At 33.7% G+C, this 24,198-nt stretch overlaps 1 protein-coding gene across 1 annotated transcript; it reads left to right on the top strand.

The window, feature by feature from the left end:
* The first annotated feature begins 119 nt into the window (after positions 1-119).
* Positions 120-23,799, top strand: kat80 (katanin 80). The gene is made up of 10 exons (XM_066397886.1): positions 120-553; positions 615-1,426; positions 3,269-3,557; positions 10,968-11,030; positions 12,644-12,825; positions 13,248-13,434; positions 13,886-14,142; positions 14,855-15,096; positions 15,347-15,421; positions 22,262-23,799. The coding sequence occupies exons 1-10, from the start codon at positions 511-513 to the stop codon at positions 22,515-22,517; spliced, it is 2,406 nt and encodes an 801-aa protein (XP_066253983.1). The 5' UTR covers positions 120-510; the 3' UTR covers positions 22,518-23,799.
* The last annotated feature ends 399 nt before the right edge of the window (positions 23,800-24,198 follow it).

The following is a 24,198-nucleotide window of genomic DNA, read 5'->3' as shown; positions in this document are numbered from 1 at the left end:
CTTTGGAGTTCCGATCATTTCACTCACACTGGCATTTCCTACAAACAAAATGTCAGTCTTTTGTCAAATGACAAAGCACATCCTTCAACCTTCAATAATTTTTTTTCAATATTTAATATTTTTTAAAAAGAGTTTTGAAGCTGGGAAAGACAACCTGTATTACTTGCAGCTTGTTGCTGTCAGTTTACTAATTCGTGAAAGATTTAAATTGTGCCGTATTAGATCAGTTTCTAAGCAATATTATATTCTTATCTTTACAAGAAAGTCATAATACCATAATACCAGTTTTTTTACACTTAAATTCTCCTTGTCTCCCTAGTTCCATGCTCTTCCTTGGTGGTTACTATTGATTCCTTGATTCGAACCCAACATCTCCTTGTCCTGTTCTTCTGCTAAATTAAATTGCTCCTCACATCCTGAAGTATGCATTGTGAAACATCAATGGGGGCAATAATTCAATTAAAATGATTGCATCTCCAAACCCCTGTATGGAATTCAGTTGTGGATATTATGGCTTCACTGGCATACTTGAGCAAAAGATCATGGAAACTTCGTAAGTACATTTAGATGTAAAATACCTTTTAATTTTACTGAAATGTCAATCTGTTTTTCAGAGGATTTCGAAGCTCACAATGCCAACGTAAACTGTGTGGCATTGGGGCACAAATCAGGGAGGGTTATGGTAACTGGGGGAGATGACAAGAAGGTAAACTTATGGGCAGTAGGAAAGCAGAGCTGTTTCATGTCCTTAAGTGGGCACTTAACACCGATTGACTGTGTTCAGTTTAACCAGTTAGAGGAAATTGTCTGTGCTGGCTCCAGAGCTGGTGCTCTCAAAGTATGGGATCTGGAAGCAGCAAAATTAGTTAGAACTCTCAATGGCCATAAGCAGACTATAAAATGTATTGACTTCAGTCCTTATGGTGACATGTTATGCTCTGGAAGTGGAGACAGCACTATTAAATTGTGGGACACTCGGAAAAAGGGAGTTATTTATTCATATAATGGACATCAAGGAACAGTTAATAGTATTAAATTTAGTCCTCATGCCCAGTGGATTGCCTCTGGAGGTGAAGACTCTAAAGTGAAAATTTGGGATTTACGTGTTAGTCGAGTGTTGAAAGAATTTTCTGACCATTTAAATGCAGTGTCTTGTGTAGAGTTTCACCCTCAAGACTTCCTTCTTGCTACTGGTGGTGTGGATCGAACAGTGAACTTTTTGGATTTAGAACATTTTAATTTAGTGTCTAGTGAGAGTGATGTAGGTGCTGTGAGATCTTTGTGTTTCAACCCAGACGGGGAGTGTTTGTTTACAGGAGTTCGAGACTATCTCAAAATCGTAGGATGGGAACCTAGTAGATTATATGACTCTGTACCAGTCTCATGGGGGAGAGTTTGTGATATTTCATTTGCTCAGAATCAATTGGTAAGTGAATATTGTACCTACTTTATAAATAAGAAAGTGTGAGAAAATAAATAGTGTTAAATATTTTTATATTTTGCAATATCATACTTTTATATCCATAAAAATAATGCTTATTCATATCTTGTCCACCATTGTTTAGGATAATAGCAATTGTTAACAATCTTCTCAAAAGGATCCTAACGTTCATTTTGATTTGGCTGTCATTCACCACTTTTATTATTTGAGTGTTAATAGCAGATGTATTCTGGACATATTTAGGCCAGAATATCCATATAGCTTTAATACTTACTTTTAAGAAAACGCGAACAAAACGTTATCATACTCGGTGTTAAAATCGAGGAAGTGCTATGTAGCCAAGTGTAATGAGGATTATAAATTTGTAAAATATGCCTATATCCTGCTGTGTAAATATCAATATACAAGGTGATTCCTACACATAGGGCGCAAATTTAAGGGGGTATTCAATTAAAATACAGAACAAATTCAAGCATAACTTGGAACACGGTTTGGCAGCTGTAGACTTACTTCGAATTTGAAAATGTTGTGTCAAAAAAATCAAGTGTTACTGGTGGCGATAAAATTGCTGGCTTTATGTTGTTGATTGTTATTTTCATAAACAATCATCATAAACAATATGATGCAGATAATAAATAGCTCTTTGGAGACGGGTTTTTACCCCGAGGCGTGAGAAGAAATCACAACCATCATTCTGCCTATTCTCAAGGAAAAAAAGTGGAACATATTAGGGATCTTCAGCCGAGAAGTTTGTTTCCTGTATTTCCAAATTGGGCAGCTGAGTGTGGCCCAGGAACGGCACCTAATTAAGAAGACAAAATTAAGTAATTTCGTTTCAAGTAGTGCTCAAATTTAACCAGATATATTTTTCTTCTCTTTATTCATTATTTTATATTTAGCATCCGGACCTGTTCACATCAAAAACCTTTTGGAATGGGTTAAGTAAAGCCAAATATGTATGAAGCTCAAAATCTAAATTTAAGTGGTGTTTGTAATTATATATTTAATAATTTTAGAAACTATGTACATATTTCAAAAATAAAACATTTAACAGACAAAACTGGTTTTTAATTCTGCTTTTGCAAAAGTTTCCTTCATAAGTATCCTTGAATGATTGTGTTAATGCAATTCTCTCCAAATGCAAATAACTGGGCGAATAACTTGCGAAACGAATCATTATTCTTTACTTGTATGCCTATCCAAATTAGATTTAATTCGCGCTGCTTGTGTCAACCTTGAAATCACCTACCTGCAGGCTGTGTTTACCTTTTACGTTAAATGACCGCATGAACGTTATTGAATTTTCAGCAATTACTTATATATTTCCAATCTAAAATTATTTAAAAGTTAAGCGAGTTCAAATTTTGTTGAGAATTTTACGATACTATTATCTACCTATCCATAGAAACACCCTTGCCTACCTACCTATTTACCTATCTTCCCATAATAGGTAGGTAAAAACGCTGATTAAAAATTTACGTCGATTTTTTTACCTCGGTAAAGCGCAGATAGTACCACCTATTAGGTACTTTGAAAAAGATATTTTAAATTAATTTATCGTTACCAAAAACCCCCCAAAGAAAAACATCAAGTCTGTAAATCTAAAACTGTGGGATTTACTCCTAATTGGAATGAAAACATGCTATTTTTGTATAAGGCAACTAGTTAAAGGGCTTTATTTTTACCCTGTAGCACCAATACTGATTTGTGCTAATATTTCTGAGATGCCCTGTATAAGTATTTAAAAAGACCCTATACTAAATACTTTCAAAACAAATTCCGCGGGACATTTTCCATTTGTCTAACTTATACCTTTTGAAATTTAAGGTGGGAGCCTCATTTTACTTAAACCACGTACAAGTGTATGTAGTAGAACTGAAAAAATGCCATCCCATGGAAGGGACCTCGGATTCCGTTTCGCCTCCAAGTCCTTTTGTACAGAACACGAGTGTGAGGAAGAGCTTCTCCAAGACAGAACGCCCTGTCAGTTTGAAGACGAGGAGTATGGATGTGAAGACGATAGAAGAAAGCACGTCGGGTACCGATCCGGAAGAAGAATCCATGGCTGATATTACTAATTTCAAGGACTATAATGAAATATTTCGAGGAAGAGGACGTAAGTATCATAATTTTTATTTACGTTGAAAAATAAGTGTACATTCAGCATCGCATATACCCAACAATATAAATAAATCTTCAAATTCGTTTCAACACCTCGTTCGTGTTCATTGTCAGACGAATACATATCCTAACACGAACATTCGTCATTACAATTAAGCAAGCGCGAACAGTAAGTGGTAGAAAGAGCATCATTGGAGCATTTTTCAAGGCAAAATTTTGTCTTTTATTCATTTTTATCACAATAAAATCATTATTGCTGAGTGCTCTCAACAAAACGTCTTCAAAAAGTTGAGCATTGTTGAGCAAAGATATGCTCAAATCCGTCCTAGACTTAAAGCGAATAAAAATAACCACGGCTTTTGAAATTGCACCAATCAGGAGTTTCCTGGTAAGTTCTGGTTAGTTCAGGTTCAAGTAAATAATTATTAAGCACCCCAAAACATCCATGTCTAGTGTACTCAAATTCGGCCTGTTGAATTCCTTTATATTGTGGATTTCTAGACTCGTCTTTAGCTGACTTACTGCCTACATCTCCACATTGACTATCAAAGATGTGTGTTCAGAAATCAACTTTCCACGTTAGAAACTGCGTTAAAAAGCTGCTTGGACTGGCAAAGTATTTCAAACTGTAAAATTATATTTATACGTAAGACTTGACAATTAATTGTTCCATGACCTCAAATAATCCTTACCCGGTAAAGCAAAGTTACGTTAAAGGCACCGCAGTTGTTATTTAATACTTGTATAATTTGTTGCAGAAATGCAAATCGTGAGGGAGAAAGAGAGAAAGTCCTTCGTTACTTACTATTAATGGGTTAGTTAATGAGTTTATAATTTAAGGAACGACTAAGCAGAGTAGGTACTCAGGTATTTATTCAAATGGCGAGCATTGAAATGGACGTTTGCTAATAATATAATCGGTAATTAGATCATTATGGTTTTGTCACTGTAGTGTATACATATACATATATGTATGTACTTATTGTATTCGACATTAATGAATACCCGTTACAGAAGTTATTTTTGTCAATCCTTGGCTAGTGGTTAGAGTTCAATCACTCAACAACAAAGTCAATAAATATGTTGACGATAATAAGTTGACTTAAAGAGTGCCGTAAAGCATAACTTGTGTTTTGACTTTTGGGCTTTATTTAACCAATATTTCCTTACATGTGACATTTTATTTTTTTACATTTTTGTAGACCTTTTTTAGGTCACCTTGCAAGAATATTCCATCGACCTTAATCAACATTTTATAGTTACCCGTCGGATACCATAAGATGACCTTTAAGACTGTGAAAGACATATATAGATTATATCTCTTGCAAAAAACTTTTCCCTTGTGTGCATTTCCATCTTAATGTGCCTTTTTGTGTTGGTTCCGCGTTTCTAAGGCTATAAAAGTGACCTTTCGTGACAAATGACCGTTTGTTCAACTACTGCCAAGTACCACTAGTACCGTTCTAACCGGTGCAAAAGCGGTTAAGTCTTGGAAACTAACTGAGTTGTTAGACGTGTGGTTAATTGAAAATATTATTACCTATTCGATTTTAACTAATATATATACAATTAAAATTTCATAGGATAAATACTCCAAAATTCTGCATCTGTCGTAATGGATGGCCTCAACAATTATGTGTGCTATTCCAGACTTTTAAGAAATGTTTCATATTATACACCCTCGATCTTTGAGACAACTTTTGACATGGTTAATTTTATCGATATTGAGAATAATAATTGTGAAATTACAAAAGCGACTTTGTAAAAAAATTTGCTTCCCGCCGGCATAAAAATTATCGTTATTTGCCGTAAAATGAGAAAGCTATTCACAAGAAATTGAAAGCAATTAACGACGGCGCTCTACTAAATAAAATCAATTAATAAAATGCAATGAATCCTTAATTCGAGAACACGCAGATAATAATAATCAGGAATCAGGTTCTCATTTCTGAGAGGTAGAGCGAAATGTGTGCAAATTAATTTAATAGAAAAGCAAATTAAAACGGTTATACGAGGCGAAAAATGTGAATTGATAGATTAATTGACATCAAAATAACGTTCGTTGAGTGACTTAACATATCCCAAGATTATTTTCCATATGACGTCAAACTGACATTGGCGTGTTGACGTCATTGACGTCTATATGACCTTGGCAAAGTCTTCAGGAGGTCTTGCATCGTTAGTTTGAAGTGATGTCCTCAAAACGTTAATCAACTTAATATGAATTTTATCCTTGTCATGATTATTTGTTTCTTATTTTTAAAATGTCATTATTTCATTTCCTTTCTGGTTTATTTTTGCTGAAAAAATTCAAAGAAAGTTTTGAATGATTGCTAAAAAGAAAATGCGCATTTTACTCCAGCTGATATGCATGTTATTTAAGACCTCGCAACCATTTGGCCTATTTGATAAAGAGAGAGATAAAGTTTGTAGGTAGGCCTGACTTCCGGACTCATTTTACTACCGCTTTGTATGGAAGGTCAACGATTTGGGGAACGTCTATTTTTACCTTTGGACATGCACGATACATTTTATAGTAGCAAAGAGGTTACCACAATATCCATTACGACAATAGCTAATAAGTCCTTTGTTCGACCTTTATCGGCTTACTTTTGACTATAACACATATGCATATTTAATCGTTTCTTCGAATTACTGTATTTCTTGCTTTTATACTCTATAAAATATATATAATTTTGATTTGCAAAGTTGTTAAAAACTAAATATTTGCGAAAACCATTAGCTGGCATAAGTACCTGCCAGCATATGACCAAGCAGTTATTTTTCCTTTTCATTATCACACCAAATATATGCTTATAGTGAAATTACATAAAGAAACTTGTAGACTTTAATGGGTTTTCGATAAAAGTGAAATCTCCCAGCCATTATAGTCAATGACCTGTAGGCAGACTTTGAATTTAAAAACGAAAACCCGACAGTCGTAAACATAAGGCACAAGTATGGAAAGGCATTTCTGAAGTACCCAGTAAGGCTATTGTGTATGCAGACATTACAGGATGGTCGTGACTGTCCCGAAAAGGTAAACCGCTTTGTAAAGACTCTCCTAGACACAGGAAACAATGCAGCCTTAATAAGTTAAGGCTTATGTATTTATGTCGGGTGTCTCATAAGCCTCAAATGATATCTCGATAATTAAAATCGATATAATTCTAAATACTTATTTTTTTTAACAATATTATTTTTCAACAACGTATTAAACGTAAATAAACATATGTATATACAGGATCGGCTAGAGGGTGTAGCCTGATAAATTTTTCCTACATTTATGTACATCCGTATTGAATTTTTCCATTTTCAACATCCTGGCTGGGTAAATCAAGGCGGAGGTGCTGTAGAGATCTTGAGTCAAAATTGGGAAAATGTTGGGTTTTTTTCCAACAGGTTAAGTTGATGCTGGTTTGTAGCAACATTTGTTTGTATTTCTTTGCTTCATCAGACATTTGCGCGTACAAAAAAGTACACAAAGGCATAAAAGGACCCTGGTAGGCAATTTCCGATTTTCCATGTTAAATTTGGGTCATTTATTGGCAATGTCCGAGTCCGAGTTTTTGCATAATCTATCATAATAATAAACATAATCGTTTGTTACACTATACTGAACATAGTTATTACAAACTGCTGCAGCATAACAGATAATTTAAATAACTATCTTGTAGAAAGTTCTATCTTTCATTTTCTTTTAACTGTTATTTAAGAATGTGTTCATGATCTATGCAGTTTTGTCGTTGAGAGAGAGTTTGGGTTAACAAATTCACTTCATGAGGATTCAGGAAAAAACCAACAAATAATGTGAGTCCGGTAAAGCACAAGTTTTTAACACTCCAGTTTGTAAAGTTTAGGACAAGAATCTAATGTCTCTTTGAGATTGAATGTACGGCATAGAACCTAACATGTTGTATCAAAAAAAGCGCTTTTATGAACCCAATCGATACAATTTAATTTCAAGATCGAAAATTCCATAATTATTACTTACAAAAACATAATCTTTTCTTTCCAAATTACATTTCAACGTTCAAAATTTGGAAATTTCCCGTTGATTGCCAAAATATTGGAGGAAAACATATTTGTTTGATAAAATTACTTTGATATTATTCTGAACTTATTTGAAGAAATGATTAAAAATAAATCATCTCTTCATTACCTTTTTTATCATCTGCAAGATAGAGCTATTGGATTTTTAATATTACGTTTCGGATTTTCGTAACATCATCAGCTCAATTTCTTCTTCATACGGGCCGATCTTTTTTATTACATTTTTTGAAATCCCTTGACCTTCTTAATAGAATACAGTAACACCCTGTGTATTAAATGCATATTTCTTTTAAAAAATGTATTTAAAATTTTATGCAAAGTAGTAAAACTATGTTGTCTATTGTATTAAGGCGTGTCATGGCGAAAACCAAACTGGAACACAATGCAATAAATCCAACGAGATATTAAATTACACGAAACAGTATACTCAGTAAACACGATCAATAAGCGACCTTTTTTTCTTGACACTTTGCTCCACTTTCGCAAACTCTCCATCTAGGTGTGATTTTACAGTTTTCGTGCAAACAATGGATTTCTTGGACTTGTAGACATAGATAAATAATGCAGTAATATTTCGCAAGTCATATGATATACAATACTACCGAGAAACTTTAAATTACAGATCTAACCATTTTGTCAAGGTTCTAATCACCTGTTTAGGAAGAAGCTTATTGCGACCTTTACGCATAGCCGGTAGGTTTGAATGAATCATGATTTGCTTTACTTCTATGGGATGTTGATTTCTCTCAAGTTAGCCTTTGAAATTTATTAAGCTAATTCATTCAGTGGGAAATGTGCCGATCTTCATTAAAATGGAAGCGATAGATAAACGGTTGGGCATTTATTGCTTTAGAATTGGTCTTTTTTCAATGTAAACCGCCCATTATGTAAACCGAAGTTGAGACAACATTATTCATCGTATTTTAGAAAATGGTGTTCCACAAAATAATAATAAAGGTAGATTAAATTTGAAAATGAATTAAAATTATCAAGTTTATTGTGGACTCTATTTCTAGTAGCAGTCATTTCTATTTATGGGTTTCGATCGAATATTGGTTGGTTTTTAACGTTATTTTTACTCAAAAACTTAGAAAGCAGAGTAGGTAGGGGCAAGTCTTTAATTCCATTCGATCAATCTAATCATACAGATGTTACTTGCTCTGGAAAATGTAGATGTGTTTTTTTATAAATCGTGCGTTGATTTTTTCATCATTTCAAAGTTGGGATTTTGTTTCATTCAATTTTGGAGACACTAACCGACGAAATAAAACCCCATGTTACATTTTCATTACTTTTCTATTCTAAAATTCTATAACATATGGAGCACAGGGGAGATAGTTTAGTTATGATCCAAAGAAATCGCATTCATTTTAATTTTCATTGTGTAGCCCCACTGGATTCGAAGATATCATTAATCCATCTGATTGCTCTCCGACTTCAGATAATTTAGTGTCAATGTCCTGTGTGCATTGGTGCAAAAGTTTAGTTTTTATGTAATTAATCTCAAGAGATAAATGTTATTTATAGATGGGTTATACAGGGTGTCTTTACGCCGCGAATTCTTTGGTGATTCACTAAGTAGTAGGACTTATTTAAAATCAGTATTAAAGTGTGGCCAGCAAGAAAGCTAAACATGAAAGCGTTAGAGTCTAAAAGGTTTAGAGTTAAAAGAAGGGAGGAGTTGCAACAAAAATCTGAATAAGTAGGGTATAAGAAGTGGAACATGTACTATAGGACTTTAGTTAAGTCGTCTCAGGAAAGGCGATTAAAAGAGTTAATGAAGGACCAGCGAAAAATGTGAATGTTGTGAGACAAGGCGGACAGAATTAAGGAAGTTAGTAGATGACGATAAAAAACCTCGAAAAAGGATTATTTTGAGAGAACAACGAAAAGAGGGTATTTTGATAGGACTATTTTCATGAAAGGCATTATGCCGTTATGTTATTCTTTTAATTTGCCACGTCATCATTTCTTGTTTTATCCTTATAAATGAATAATTAAGTACACCCTGTATCTATTGTTGATAAAGCTGTTGCCTTTAGCCGCTTTTATACTGTATTTTTACAATAGTAATACCGGTATTTGCCTTTCTGTCTATTATTTAATAATCTTTTATAACGCCTAAAAATGCGAGTGTTAGTAATGGTGGTAACAACAAAGTATTATTTCCTTATCGATAAATGATTATTATTCCCCTAATATCCTTCTTAAGCATCATCAACCGCAAACTACTAAGTATAGGTACTTTCTTACAAGTATTGTTTAATACTGCAATTTCGTTGCACTTTAAAGTAATACCTAACTTTTGCAGATACTGGTCTGATTTTATTGCCGATAAACCTAATCACGTAGGCATTAATTATCTACGTAAAACTATTATTTGCGGCAAATGCTGATTTCGATACACCGATTAAGTGGACAAAGTACTATGCAAATTAATAGTCAGTTTCGTTTATAGTTTCTTTTAGTAATTGAAGGGTATTGGAATTTGTATAAAAATATTTTAATAACATTATTAAATCAGTGCTAACTTGAAAAACTTACATTTTATGAAATAAAAATCTAGATTAGATTTATATAAGTGTGTTTCTATTGTTTTCGTAGACAATTGTAGGAAGTGTAGAACTCGAATACTTTGGGACTGATAATAGGAAACAATGGAATGGTAGGATTTAATTAATTTCTAATCCGGCATCAAATAGGTCATTTTTCCAGTTGTTATCACTTTCATGGTATACCATACATATTCTTTCATTAAAATTCTAAAATCACATTGAGGCAATTTAAAAAAAATATCCACACACCCGTTAATTCAAACATACTATTATTAACGTAACATTCAGAGCAAATAAACTGTTAACCATGTTGTTTCGGTTACAAACAACTTTAAAAACGAAACGGTTTTGATTATTTTGATGATAATTCAGTCCTCACTTTCCAAGAAGTGGGTAATTAAACGCATTAAAACCAGTATTTTTTTTAGTAACATTATGTTAGACAATTGTTATATAATTTTTTTAATTAAAGCCCTCAGAGGTTGTGTGTACGAACGTAATGAGCATTTATTTAGAGTGAAAGTGTCATTAACGTTTTTATGGGCACTCGTTACTCGAATAAGTGCCAAAGACGAGGAGTAAACTGATGACTGAAATGTGGTAAATTAATATGAAAAATGTATGGAAACGTAGGAAAATGCGTGCAAATGTGGAAAATATCACGCCTTGTTTTCCATTAAAATTCCCGTTAAAAAATATTTTATTTTACCTACGTAGTTCTATAATGAAATGTTACAATAAAGTACTTTTCCATTAGAATGTTTTTTAATATTAAATTATCTTTTTTATGATTTTAGTGACTCGCACTCCTCCACCGGAACCAGAACCGTTCCAAGAGCCCGAACGTGACTTTACTTCAGGTACGTAATCACTGAAACATTAAATACGCATCAACAACACCAGATCAAAGCCCTACAAATCCGTGATACGTATAATTGAAATAGCACTTTAATCATGTTAGCAAATAAAAGTGTTCCATAATGAATTTTGGTTCTGTATGATATTTACTCGACCCAATTGGTTTGTAAATTGCTAGGTCCGGCTTTTTTGACTAGTATAGTTTCGGATGTTTCAACACCTTGGGTGGTGATAAAGCAATATGTGATTTGTATTGTATCTTAAAATGAGCCTAATTCACTACTAAATTATCTTCTTTTCCAATATCTTTATACAGTTTATCGTCCTTGCTTTGCCGAATAATATTGTTTTACATTGAAACCTTCACGAGGTCAAGAATTTCATATTATTTGAATACCTACCTATGACAAGAAGCGTTCATTTTTTGATGTATTTATTTTCTATAAGTTAATGAATAAAAATGATCGATCCTAACGGATCAATGTTCATTGAGGTGCAACTTCATCGTTCTCTTTAGCTCTTCTTGCAAGCAATTAATATTACCTCGACTCATTGTATACTTTTCTTTATAATGAATGTCAACGTTATTATTAAAATTGGTTTGATTGTCATATGGTTAACCTGAATTAAATCATTTGAATTTGAATGAGATTGCTAATTTTTCGAAATGTAAGGAAGGTTAATATATTTGCACTGTATAGGATGTTACAGGTTCGTGGGAATATATAGAAATCTCTTAAACTGTAAAATATACACAGATAAACTAAGATAAAACAAACATGCTCAATTTAATACTAATGCAAAATTGCTTTAGGATTAGAAAACGAATGTTTCAAATTTAATTTATATTAAATATTCATTGTAGAAAATCTTGGATATTTTAAAAGAAAATTTTCAATTTACAAGATGCAAATGTTATACAAACCTATCCTGTGTCTCTTATAGTGCACAAGAGCCCCATTTCCGCGAATTTGTAGCACCCTGTATTAATAGCCGAGTGAAAAGTAAGTAATTCTATTACAAATTTTCAGCCTTTGTTTACTTTGTTCCCTTCGTCACAACTGACATATTGCCTCAAGGCTATTTTTTTTCGTTTAATCAGGGATCACTGTTTTGGAATATTTTCGACTTCCCAATAAATCTGTTAAGATGGACTTTCTTGCGTATACAAAAATTATAAGCAAATATATCCAACATTGTTATGCTACTATCTGCTTTTTTCTTTCAATATTAGTTATGGAGTGGAATTGAACACTATTTTCAGTTAAAACTAAATGAAAATAACATAAATCTTACTTGAACTCTTACTAGATTCAAAAAATTAAAAAGATACTCTGCTTGTAAAATTCTTCAAACTTAAATTTAAACGAATCTTTTCTGATAAATTATAATGATTAGTATATAATTTGGTCAACCGCAATTAAAGCAAAAATCGTGCGTGAAAATGTTTCATCCATTTTAAACTCTTTGCTTATCTGAAAAATACTAAACAGTATGGAAATGGATGATTTGATACTGCAAATAATGATCGTCAAGAATGTGTACGATATACATAATTATACTGCAAAGCCTTTTGCTAATTGTTAAGATTATTTCAAATAAAGATTATTTTCAGTGCCCGTTGTATTTACTGAGCCCTATCATGATCCAGCGGAGCCTCAAATTTTGGGAGATCATCACCTGACTGACAACTTCGAGGCCCTTTCGTTGGACAATAACGTGAACAACTTCCACAAGCCCGACCCTCCTGCCATAAGTCCTAATAAGTATTCAAGATCTAAATCGAACTTGGATCAAGTACGTATTGTATTAATTTTTTTATTGGTTTTTATCTAAGGGTAAAATTTTAAATTCGCCAGCACATATCTTGAATTAACCTTAAACTATCTTAGATGATTAATGCACCGTTAATACCAAGATAATTTCAATGGATGTAGCTGTTTCTATGGGAATAAATCTTGGTGTGAAAATTTTCATCACACCATTTATTTATACTCCAAAAGCTGCATTTTAAAGCATGACTGGGAAAACTATCCATCAGGCGCGGGTCATTGATTCTGGTTAATTCAGGTTAAGAAAAGCTTTTGGGTCTAGATTTCTAGAATGGTTCTCTATGGTTCTCATTTGTATAACTATTCTTTGACTCCAAAGTTAAATTTAAAGTATTAATATTGAAGTATTAGTCTTAAACTTGTTTTACTAAAAAAATCCGTTTTTAGGTTTACCTCAGTCGGCTTACTAAACAACAAGACGCCGAAAACATATTGCCGACTGCCAAAACGAAACCGACTCCTAAATTCAATCTTCACCGACAAACCAGTGTGAACGAAAACAATGAGAAGACGAGGATAAGGAATCAAAGCGACGGAATGAAGCACAGTGCATCAGAAGCTAGCATCAATAGAGGTTAGCTCGGGTTACTATCTCAAAAACTATTACGCAAGATCAGTTAAATTGGGAAAAGTTACCTTATTTTATTATTTTCATTTCTTACTAATCTTAATCAATCCTTCAACTCTAACTATTTAAGCGATTGAAGATTCAAATTAATAGATATATGCCAAAGATAACACTATGATTTTTGAAAATTTTCAGTAAACCACCATAGGATGGATATATTCATGAATATCATTGAATGATGCATGCATTCAATGACATTGGCTTAAATTCTGCTTCAAGTAATATCATACTTGGTCAGAAAACCAAGACCAAACACCTAGGTGCGGTTTTACTGTTGTTATATATTAGCAAAAGTTTAAGAGAGTTTCATCAACGTCAAAAAAGTCGTATATACGGTTCCCAACTTCTAATAGCTTCTTTAAAGTAAACAATGTATTTTACCCTTATATCGTTTCAGGCATACAGTCATCACGAGTGATCTCCCGAAAAAGTTCATTCTCAAAACCGCATCGCAACTCCAGCGTGCCTAATGTGACGACAGTGAAAAACGAAATCAAGAATTCTCATCTACCCAAATCTCTGCATATAGTAAATCCTCCTGTAGATTTGTACGTCAAGAAGCTCTCTCCCGACGATGATGTTTCTAAAGAGAACGAATTTGTGCCGTCGCGAATTGACCGACCTGTCGGAGTTGATTTTGACGAATTCCTTCCTGTAAGTGCCAAATATGCAAAAAATATACGAAAAAGTGTAAAAACTTTTAAATAAAACGTTTTTATCTAAACCTACAAACAAATCAAAAGATAAATTTTATTGATTTATTGTTATGATATTGGTAATTATTTTTATTCAATTTTTATTAATACATATCGAGGTTGTGACGTCATATCATTTGTTAATGTTAAGTTAGGTTATGTGATACCTCCAATGAAAGGTGTTTCAAAATTGAATAATATATGCTTGTATGATTTTCATAAATTTGGTTAAGCTCAACATACATGGTAGGGTGTCAAACGTGAATTCTTTGAAATGATAATTGTAAGAATCTATAAAGTCTATGGATTATTTATGGATGCCACTTACGGATTTTTCTCGTAACCCTGAAAATTTGATAATCATATTAAGGTAAAGAATTGAGAATATCTGATACGCGGCTAAGTTAGCAGACAAAACTGTTAATTTTGTTAATGTGAGAAGCAGATTTGCGGTCATTTTACATGCGTATTCCGAATTTTATGTTTTAAGAGACTTTGTCTAGCCTCGATAAAAATAAATGTCTATATCATTAAAATATACCAAAAACCCACCAAAAAGATAATTGCCTGGCCGTGTCGGAAGTTTTGGCAAAAACATTTTGTCAGAAAATATTTGAGTATTTTCAGATATTTAATTTAATTTATTAATATGTTTTTATTGATATTTTCAGAAGGACCATGATATACTAGGCTTCAGGCACCATTCTCCGGATATGTCTGAAGCTGAAGCGCTCAGCTCGTTAATGAGAGGCCATCAGCGGATGATGAGCATTTTGACCACGCGAAAGCGAAATCAAAGGCTCGTTTTCTCTCACTGTAGGAATAGGGACATTAAGAGCTCCGTCGAGTCAGCAGTGCTTATGGACGATCTCAGTACTCTAGTAGATGTATTGGGTGTTACTAACACGAAATAGTAAGTTACACATGATAATAGGTTTACAGACAAAGATACATATACGTATACAAATGTGGTAATTAGAAACCACCTCCAACTTTTTATTTCCAAATGAAAAAATGGTACAACTCATTGGATAGAGTATTTTGAATAGGAATTTGAATTTTTACCTACGTTTACCTACGTATGTTTATAGAAAATAAACTTGTGATAATATCGCATGCATTATGAAACTGATGTAACTATTAATTATCATATTTTGTTTCAGTACTATTTGGAGCCTGGACCTCTGCGTCATTGTCCTACCAAAGCTTTTAGACTTATTGCAAAGCAAATATGAACAGTAAGTAATCCATAGTTCATATACACACTAGGACACAAATAATAAACCTATATATTAGGTTGTTCGGAAAGTAATTTCGTTTTTTCCCGACAGAGGATTTAATGGTATTTTTTTGCACTTAACCTCACACTTAAGCCATATAATTTTTATATGCTTTGAGAGCTCATATAACAAGGCTTGTGTGTGAAACATTTCAATTAATTCTACGCAGTAGTTTTTGGTTGGTGCCCTTTTAAATATGGAGAGCGATAAGCAGCATTTTCGACATATCCTACTGTTTTACTACAGAAAGGGTAAAAATGCTGTTCAAGCCAGAAAGAAATTGACCGATGTGTATGGAGAAGGTGTGTTGACAGTACGCCAGTGTCAGAACTGGTTCTCTAAATTTCGATCTGGCAATTTTGATGTCGAAGATGCACCACGTTCGGGAAGGCCGGTTGAAGCTGATAAAGACGCCATAAAGGCATTAGTTGATGCGAACCGTCGAATAACAACACGTGAGATCGGATTGAAGTTAAATTTATCGAATTCAACAGTTTATGACCACTTGAAAGGCCTGGGATTATCCTCGAAGCTCGATATATGGGTTCCCCATGTTCTCACAGAGAGAAATCTGTGTCGCCGCATTGACGTCTGCGATTCGCTTCTCAAACGTGACAAAAATGATCCGTTTTTGAAGCGCATCATTACTGGGGACGAAAAATGGGTTGTATACAACAACGTCAAACGCAAGAGGTCATGGAGCAAAAAAGATGAATCGACTCAAACCATTTCCAAAGCCGATATTCACCAAAAAAAGGTGATGCTGTCTGTTTGGTGGGATTTTAAAGGAATCGTTTTTTTTGAGCTTTTACCGGATAACACAACGATTAATTCGGAAGTCTACTGCCAGCAGCTGGACAAACTGAAGGATGCACTTCAACAGAAAAGACCCGAACTAATCAACAGAAAAGGTGTAGTGTTTCACCAAGACAACGCGAGACCTCACACAAGTTTGGTCACTCGCCAAAAGCTTTTACAGCTTGAATGGGACACAATGCCACACCCACCATATTCTCCAGACCTGGCACCATCGGATTATTATTTGTTCCGGTCACTCCAAAATTTTTTAGACGGTAAAACTTTCATCTCAAATGATGAGGTCAAAAACCACCTCGATCAGTTTTTTGCCAGCAAAGACAAAAAATTTTATGAGCGTGGAATTATGCTACTACCAGAAAGATGGCAAAAGGTGTTGGACCAGAACGGCCAATATATAATTTAATAAAGCATTTGTTTATTATACGAAAACTGTCATTCATTTTCACATAAAAAAACGAAATTACTTTCCGAACAACCTGATATATATATATAGTAAACCTGATATAAACCCAATTTTTAATTACTAGTTAGCGAACTAAACTGCCGGAATTTCCAATCTCATATTAAAAGTTTCTATCTTTATTTTTAATTTTCAATTCTGGATCTAATGGTGAATGGTGCATAACTGAATCGACAATATTAAATACGTATATTAAGAGTTGGGCACGCCGAAAATTTCCGTGTCCGAAACGTTCCGTTTTAGGGTAGTTCTAATGTTTCCAAAATTAAGTTCCTTGTGCATAACCATATTGACAAGCATAACAGTAAAAGGAAAAATGACACAGTAGCTACAATATTGTATGGCAGAGAAAAGCTGTTAATATTTCATTAAAATTCAAAATAAAAGTTTAAGTTGTTAAAGATAAAATAGTGAAACGTAATAAGCAATATGAATTAATTTGAATTTAAGTCATAGATTTTCAAACCTATCAGATCTTCGAGAGCGTAAGATAAAAAGTCAGACTTAGTATTTATTATAGTATTTTTCTCCCTGACTAGCTAAGTTTTAAAACATTATCAACTATGTTTCATGTTCTCTTTCCTATTCAGCGATATTTTCAAAACCAGAACAATAATAATTGAGCTGCAAATAAACAATTATGTAAAAACTGAGCTTCAAAGATAATCATATGAAGCAAACTATGCTGAGTCCTAAATAAGAAATAACTTTATATATTAATATTATTTGCATATCATAATAATGAAGATAATGACCATATTTTAGTTTCCTCAATTTAGAGTGAAACGATATACGATCGGCGTCAGACTAATCGGGGAGAACAGCCCTTCTTACATGCACGATATTTTTATTGTCCTTTACAGTACAACTGCCGACTTTCAATGACGCGTGCGGTATCCAAATTTGCGTAACAAGCATGACCCCTTATCAAGCGACACTATTAAAGACGTCAGTGATGCTTCTATAATGTTTTTTGATAAACATATAAAATTTAAGAAAATATCAAATGGTATTAATTGAGCACATCAAAGAGCAGCTGCAACCCGTTTGTTTAGCATAATCTGCATATTAATAAGACAAACAAAGTGACAAATATTCAACTCGATCACAATAAGTCACCCTAGGTGTCGTTTTACCCTTGTCTTTTCGAGAGATCCGTCGAGTCCTCTTCAACGAGACATCGAGAACCGTTCAAATTTGAATATGACTGAAGAGTTTTGATGTGCTATATGCAAACACGTTAGGAGCAGGTAACAACTATTTGGATATATGAGCTGTAGGGCAACAGTAGTCCGAGGCTGATTGACGTTAATGGGATGAGGGACGGGTAGTTCGAAGGGTAATCTAATGTAAGTCTACCTAACCAGGGATGGCAGGAATGTGTTGTCAAGAAAAGAGCTAAACTAGGTAACAATTGAAACTTTACCAACGAAATTTAAGGTCAGCTTTAAAACCAAATTGGAATTTGAACAAACTATGAACCATTTATTATTCTTATTTTATTATTAACAACGTCGTGGAGGGAGGGTTTGGAGGTGTGTCATAAATTTAATGACCTGGAACGACAAGGATAAGCAGAACTTGAAAAAAGTCGTTATAGGCTAATCAAGTCGGTTTATTACATACATGTATATAGTGTATGTATAGTGTGTCTAAGAAAAGAAATTGTCAAGCGTAAGGATCTAGTAAACGGTTATAGAGAAAATAAAAGTAATAGGGTGAAAAGTTACGAATTCAAGGGAATAGTTTCGAAAAAAATGGCGTCTCTTTTCTACTTAGCCTTAAGGGAGCACAAAATTAACAGTATAAGAATTAAAACTTTCACTTTCACCACAACAGGAGGAAAATGTATCTGGCAACGCGCACTTTCAATCACTAAATCACAGCTACACTAGTGGCATGTCTCACGAGTCTTTGAAATAGCAGAACACCCGATTATACCGATTATTAGATTTTTCAGTATAGCAAAGATCTTGTTTGTCACCGCGTTAACACCCGACTGAATCATCTAAGAAACGATAATGTTTCGAACCATACAAAAAATTTTACAGCCTTTTATAAATGTACAGCTCACCGGTTGAAAAATCAATACGCGATACGAAATAATAATGTATGTACGTATCTGAATTTTAATATTTCTACATATTGAAGCTGGGGAAAATTAACTCTGTACGTCTATATCTTGGACACACTATTTTAGTTTATCTCTTTGCCATAACTCGAAATTTTTTTGTGAAATTCCAATATTTCGAGTTTTCCGAGAAAAAATATCTTAAACCCGCAACGTTTCTCTCGTTTAACCAAGTCTGTAGACAGGGTGTAATATAAGTAGAGGTTTTCCTTTTAACACGACATAGGCCTCAAAAAACAAAACAACATTTTTTCGAAATCTCAAAAAAAAAACGAAATATGCGCAGATGAGTTTTAATAAATTTTTGTATAAGATCTAAATCCATTCCTGCATAAAATAGTAAATCAATGTAAAGAAAATAAAATGTCCCACAAAAAATTATCAACTACTGCAAAAACGCAAAAAACATTTAATGTTTACTGTTTTTATACAATTTACCCATGCCGCTTAAAAATCGTTCGTGAAGTTTAGCTCCAGGTGTTATTTTGATGAACTATCACTATTGATACTATTCAATTGACAATGACCCATAATTACTCGAATCACGAATTGGTGGATATGTTGTTGATATACGGAGAGTGTCACCAGAATGCTTCTAACAGCATGCATAGAGTTGTGGATAAGGCGAGCGACAATTTGTGCAAACGAAATCAATGGAGACAATTTCGAACACCTTTTGTAGCCAGTCCCGGACTGAACAATAGCTAAAGATATATCTACTTATTAAAACTTTCATAGGCGCATATTTCGGTTGTTCTTGAGATTTCGAAAAAATGTTGCTTAGTTTTTTGAGGTCTATGTCGTGTTAAAAGGAAAACCCCTACTTATGTTACACCCTGTATCCGTTTACGAGGTCTGTATATATGAAACCGGAATTTGCTGTTAAAAAGCTCTAACTGCCAATGTAGTTACCATCAAAGATTTTTAACTTACAAGAATACAATTTTCATACAACAGCATCGTTTGCAAAAGTGTTAAACATGTCGAATTTTGTGCCTGGAAACTACGATTTGCGGACAGCATTGATTTTCTGATACCATTTGAAGAAAACTGCTGCTGAATCGCTTCGAATGCTTGTCGAAGCCTAACGGTGAGCATGCTCTTGGTAAATCACAGTGCTTTGAGTGGTTCAAAAAATTCAAAAGTGACGATTCTGATGTGAGAAACGAAGAACGCGAAAGACCACCAAAAAAGTTTAAAGATAGTGAATTACAAATATTGTTGGATGAAGATGATCCTCAAACGTAACAATTCGCAGATCATTTAAATGTAACATGAGACGCCGTCTACATATGTTTGAAAGGCATGAGAAAAATCCGAAAGGTGGGAAAATGGGTTCCACATGAACTGAACGAAAAACAGCAGGAAACAATTATTTATGAAATGCTGCTCATCAGGTACAAAAGAAAGTAAGTTCTCCATCAACTTATGACTGGCGATAAAAAGTGAATATATTCTAAGAATTCTAAGCGTAAAAGATCATGAGTAAGTCTAAGTGAACCACCAACATCGACTACAAGGCCAAATCGCTATGGACGGAAGTGCTCTGTGCTTGGTGTGATCAGAAAGATATGATCTATTGTAAGCTGCTAAAATCTGGCGAAACCGTTAATACTGAACGCTACTGACAACAAATGATCAATTGGAATCAAGCTTTATGTGAAAAACGATCAGAATATCAAAAAAGGCAAAACAAAGTGATTTGGCTTCATGATGATGTACCATCACACACAGCAAACTGATTAAGGAAACGACTGAGGCGTTTATTTGAGAAGTACTTTTGCATGGAACTTACACCAGGCTTGGCTTCGTCAGATTACTACTGATGTGTATCGATGGGATACACATCTCCTGAGCAGCGCTTCACTTTTTACAAAAATCTACTAAGATGGCTTAATGAGTGGTTTGCCTAATTTTTTATAGTTTATTTACAATAAACGTGTACCTTCTGTTAAAAAATTTCGGTTTCATATTTACGCACTTGGTACGAAATCCCCATGCAAAACATCCTTATTGTGGACACACCCTGTATTATCTAACTTGTTTTACAACCATAAATACCATATGCCACTATCGAGATTTTCAAAATGGCAAGAGTTATGAAAATGTCTAGAAATTGATATGTTTTGGTAAATTGAGTAATTACAAAGTTTTTTTATTTATTTTTTTAAATTTTTGTCATTCTAAAGCTTAACATTAAGTGCATCCTCAGTCTCAAGTTTATATCAGGAGAAAGATGTTATTAATTTCGGAAATACAGTATCTAAAACGAAGAATTTCTGGAAATACGTCGTAATAACCTTCCTTCCTCGAAAATTGTATTATGCAAATTCTATTAACGTTAAATGTTGAACTTGTATCGAAACAATCGGCTTAAACACGACAAACAACAGCCCTTTAAAGGGAAATGTCAGCTGTTCTATCGGAGAATAAACCGAAAAACAAAGCGGAAACAGATCATTACGTTTCAACGAAATGAGCACCAAAAAACATGAAACCTTCTAATTATGCTGAAGGGAGCTAGGCCGGAAAAGTGCAGCTTTACCGTAAGACAGAAACAGAGCCATTTAATACCTGAACTGCTAGCTAATTGTTACCATGGTCCATTTAGAAATCACCCATTGTGAGAACAAACTGAAAAGGGTTGGACGTGTCAAATGGCTGACCCATGTTATGACGCGTGTCCTTTCGCACGCCCATGAATAACTAATTCGTTGACCGGGGGCGGAGCGGGGCCGATTTATTGAAAATATTTCACGCTTATTTCGTGGGGCTGTCCGTTGGCCCAATTTGAATTTAGGGGCATGCAAATCGACACCACTCAATTTGCAAACTGAAGTTTAGTTCCCATGACAAAAAAAAATTAGTGTAGAAATCTTTGAATGACCTTCTAGTAACACCTGAAAAACTATAATTGAAATAAATCTGAGAATTGGATACCTGCTGTAGTAAAGGTTAAATTAACGATGTGCTGTTAACTTTAACTGCAGGCTAATTTTACATAGAAACGTTGAAAATGACTGCGGGAAATCTCGAGTGAAAAGCTATGGATTGGAACATGTAAACTCTCCCAAAAGTTTTTCTTCCAATATTGATTATTTCATATAATCTAGGTCCAATAATTACTTCTTATAATATTTAATATTTATATATATAAATTGTTGCAAATTCATGGTGTTGAAAGATCACAGCAGTATGTTCAAACTAATCAACCTCGACCGTTTTTGCGTAGGTATCCTGAAGATTTTAACATGCGTACAAATTTTCCTCGAAAATTAATCGATTTTTGCCGTAAGGATAGGACAATTCCGAACTACAAATATCTGGCAAAATTACCTAATTTCTACTTCCTAGCAGCGATTTAGCATATTTTCTCATTTATTTTCAGATATATGAGCGTTGGTTGTGTCACCCTCAAACTGATCTTACGCCATTTCGGCCCAGTAATCCGAACCAACGTTCAATCGCCAGTGGGCTCCTTCGGCGTAGACATTCCCCGGGAGGAGCGCTATCAAAAGTGCGTAAAATGCCACGAGATGCTGTCTCAGCTGCGATCTATTGTAGCTAAGAAACTGAGCCTTCCAGGCAATATAGGAGCTACTTTCAAGGAAGTTCAAACCTTGATGCTGCAAACACTTGACTGACCTGTACTAAGGTATTTGTAATCATGTAGCGACCAAAAAAAGTGTTTAGAATTGCTTTAAATAAACTTTTTGATTTGTTATTTTAAGGGTCGATTTATTAAAACCGTGATAGATCTACCAAAGAGATAATTTTCGTAGAAACGGAGAAATTGGAGGAACGTCGATTCTATTGTTTCAATGGAAATTATCTTAATGGCAAATCTACGAGGACTTTGATATATTGGCACTAAATTGTGTAGAAAGCAATAGTTATTTCGTAGAGTGCAGGGTTTTCCTAATATTTGTAATATGTGGAGATTTGAAATCTTAATATTAATTATTATTCGTAGGCGCTGTATTAAAATTGCCTTGAGAAGTAATTAATGTTTTATAGAACTGTTGAAATGTCTTTTACTATCGTTCTGCTGCCACCCCGTAAGCTACTTTAAATGTAAAAATAATGATAGAAATAAAATTACTAATTTTTAAATAACCAACAAATGTAACGTTTAATACTTTTAAGACTAAAAAATCCGTCCTTAATAATCGTAGATTTTGTATCTACTTAAACTGCTAAAATTAGAGCTTTCTTACAACACATTTTCTGCTACGAATATCGCTGGTCGATTTTCGATGTTGCCTGGTGTGTTAGCTACACACACTTTTTGATTGATTTTTGATTAATTAAAAATCTATTTCACCCGTTGATCAAGTCACCAATTTTTATTCAACGAATGAAGGAATTTTACAGGATTTCCTAATTTCTTATAATAAAACATCGAACCCTGTTTTTGCATACTTACCATTATTGTTTTTAAGTCTCATACATATAAGAACATAATTTTTGCGAAAAATATTTATTGGTATTGTCGCAAATATAATGTCTAATCACCATGATATAATCGCTACTAATGACACATATTTATTAATAATTTATTACGTCTTGCCCATTTCATGATAATTTTCAATTGTGCCATTCGGATTAGTTGATTATATCACTAACGAATTGCTCTAGATTTTTTTCTAAGTATGTTTCATCTGTTTTTCTTTTACTTTAAGGTGCAGTGTGAAGTTTACTTTGTTTTAGCGTTGTTACTTGCGTTTTTAACTCCATTTTCTTCCATCTCGATGGTTCGGTTTTTGTATCACCAAAACAGAGACCTTTTAAATTGTCTTGCGAAATAAATTAGATCTTCATATGAGATATCTGAGGTAACATGAAAAAATGGAAATGCCTCTGGTGTCTCACATGCGTCTAGATTGTAGTATAACATTGTATTGATATTTGTAATACATTAATAAATAATTTACTAAAATTTCTTTATTATTTATTTTGCGCCCGCGCAAAAATTCTACCATATCGAAAATTTTATTTATGAATTCATCTATTTTTTTATCATGAAAGTTATCGTATAAATAATGAAGGAATAAATGATTGACTATCGCACGAAGTGATTTATTATGAATGGTCCCCCCCTTTTTATTTTTTTTTTATAAACCATTTTCTTCAGTTTTTGATCCACATATTCCATATACTGACTTTCACTCAAATTTTTAATTTTTTGAAATTTTTGCCCTAATTTCTTCAACACTCTACTTCATCCTGCAACTATATGCGTTCGATCATTTACAACCAATAGGATGGTCAGCAGATTTGCTTGCAAATTCCTATTTTATAATTTATTAGGTATTTACTTTATAT

This window comes from Euwallacea similis, chromosome 16 (genome assembly GCF_039881205.1).
Source record: "Euwallacea similis isolate ESF13 chromosome 16, ESF131.1, whole genome shotgun sequence".
NCBI lineage: Eukaryota > Metazoa > Arthropoda > Insecta > Coleoptera > Curculionidae > Euwallacea > Euwallacea similis.
Note: the sequence above shows the minus strand (reverse complement) of the source record. Positions and strands in the feature narration are given on the sequence as shown.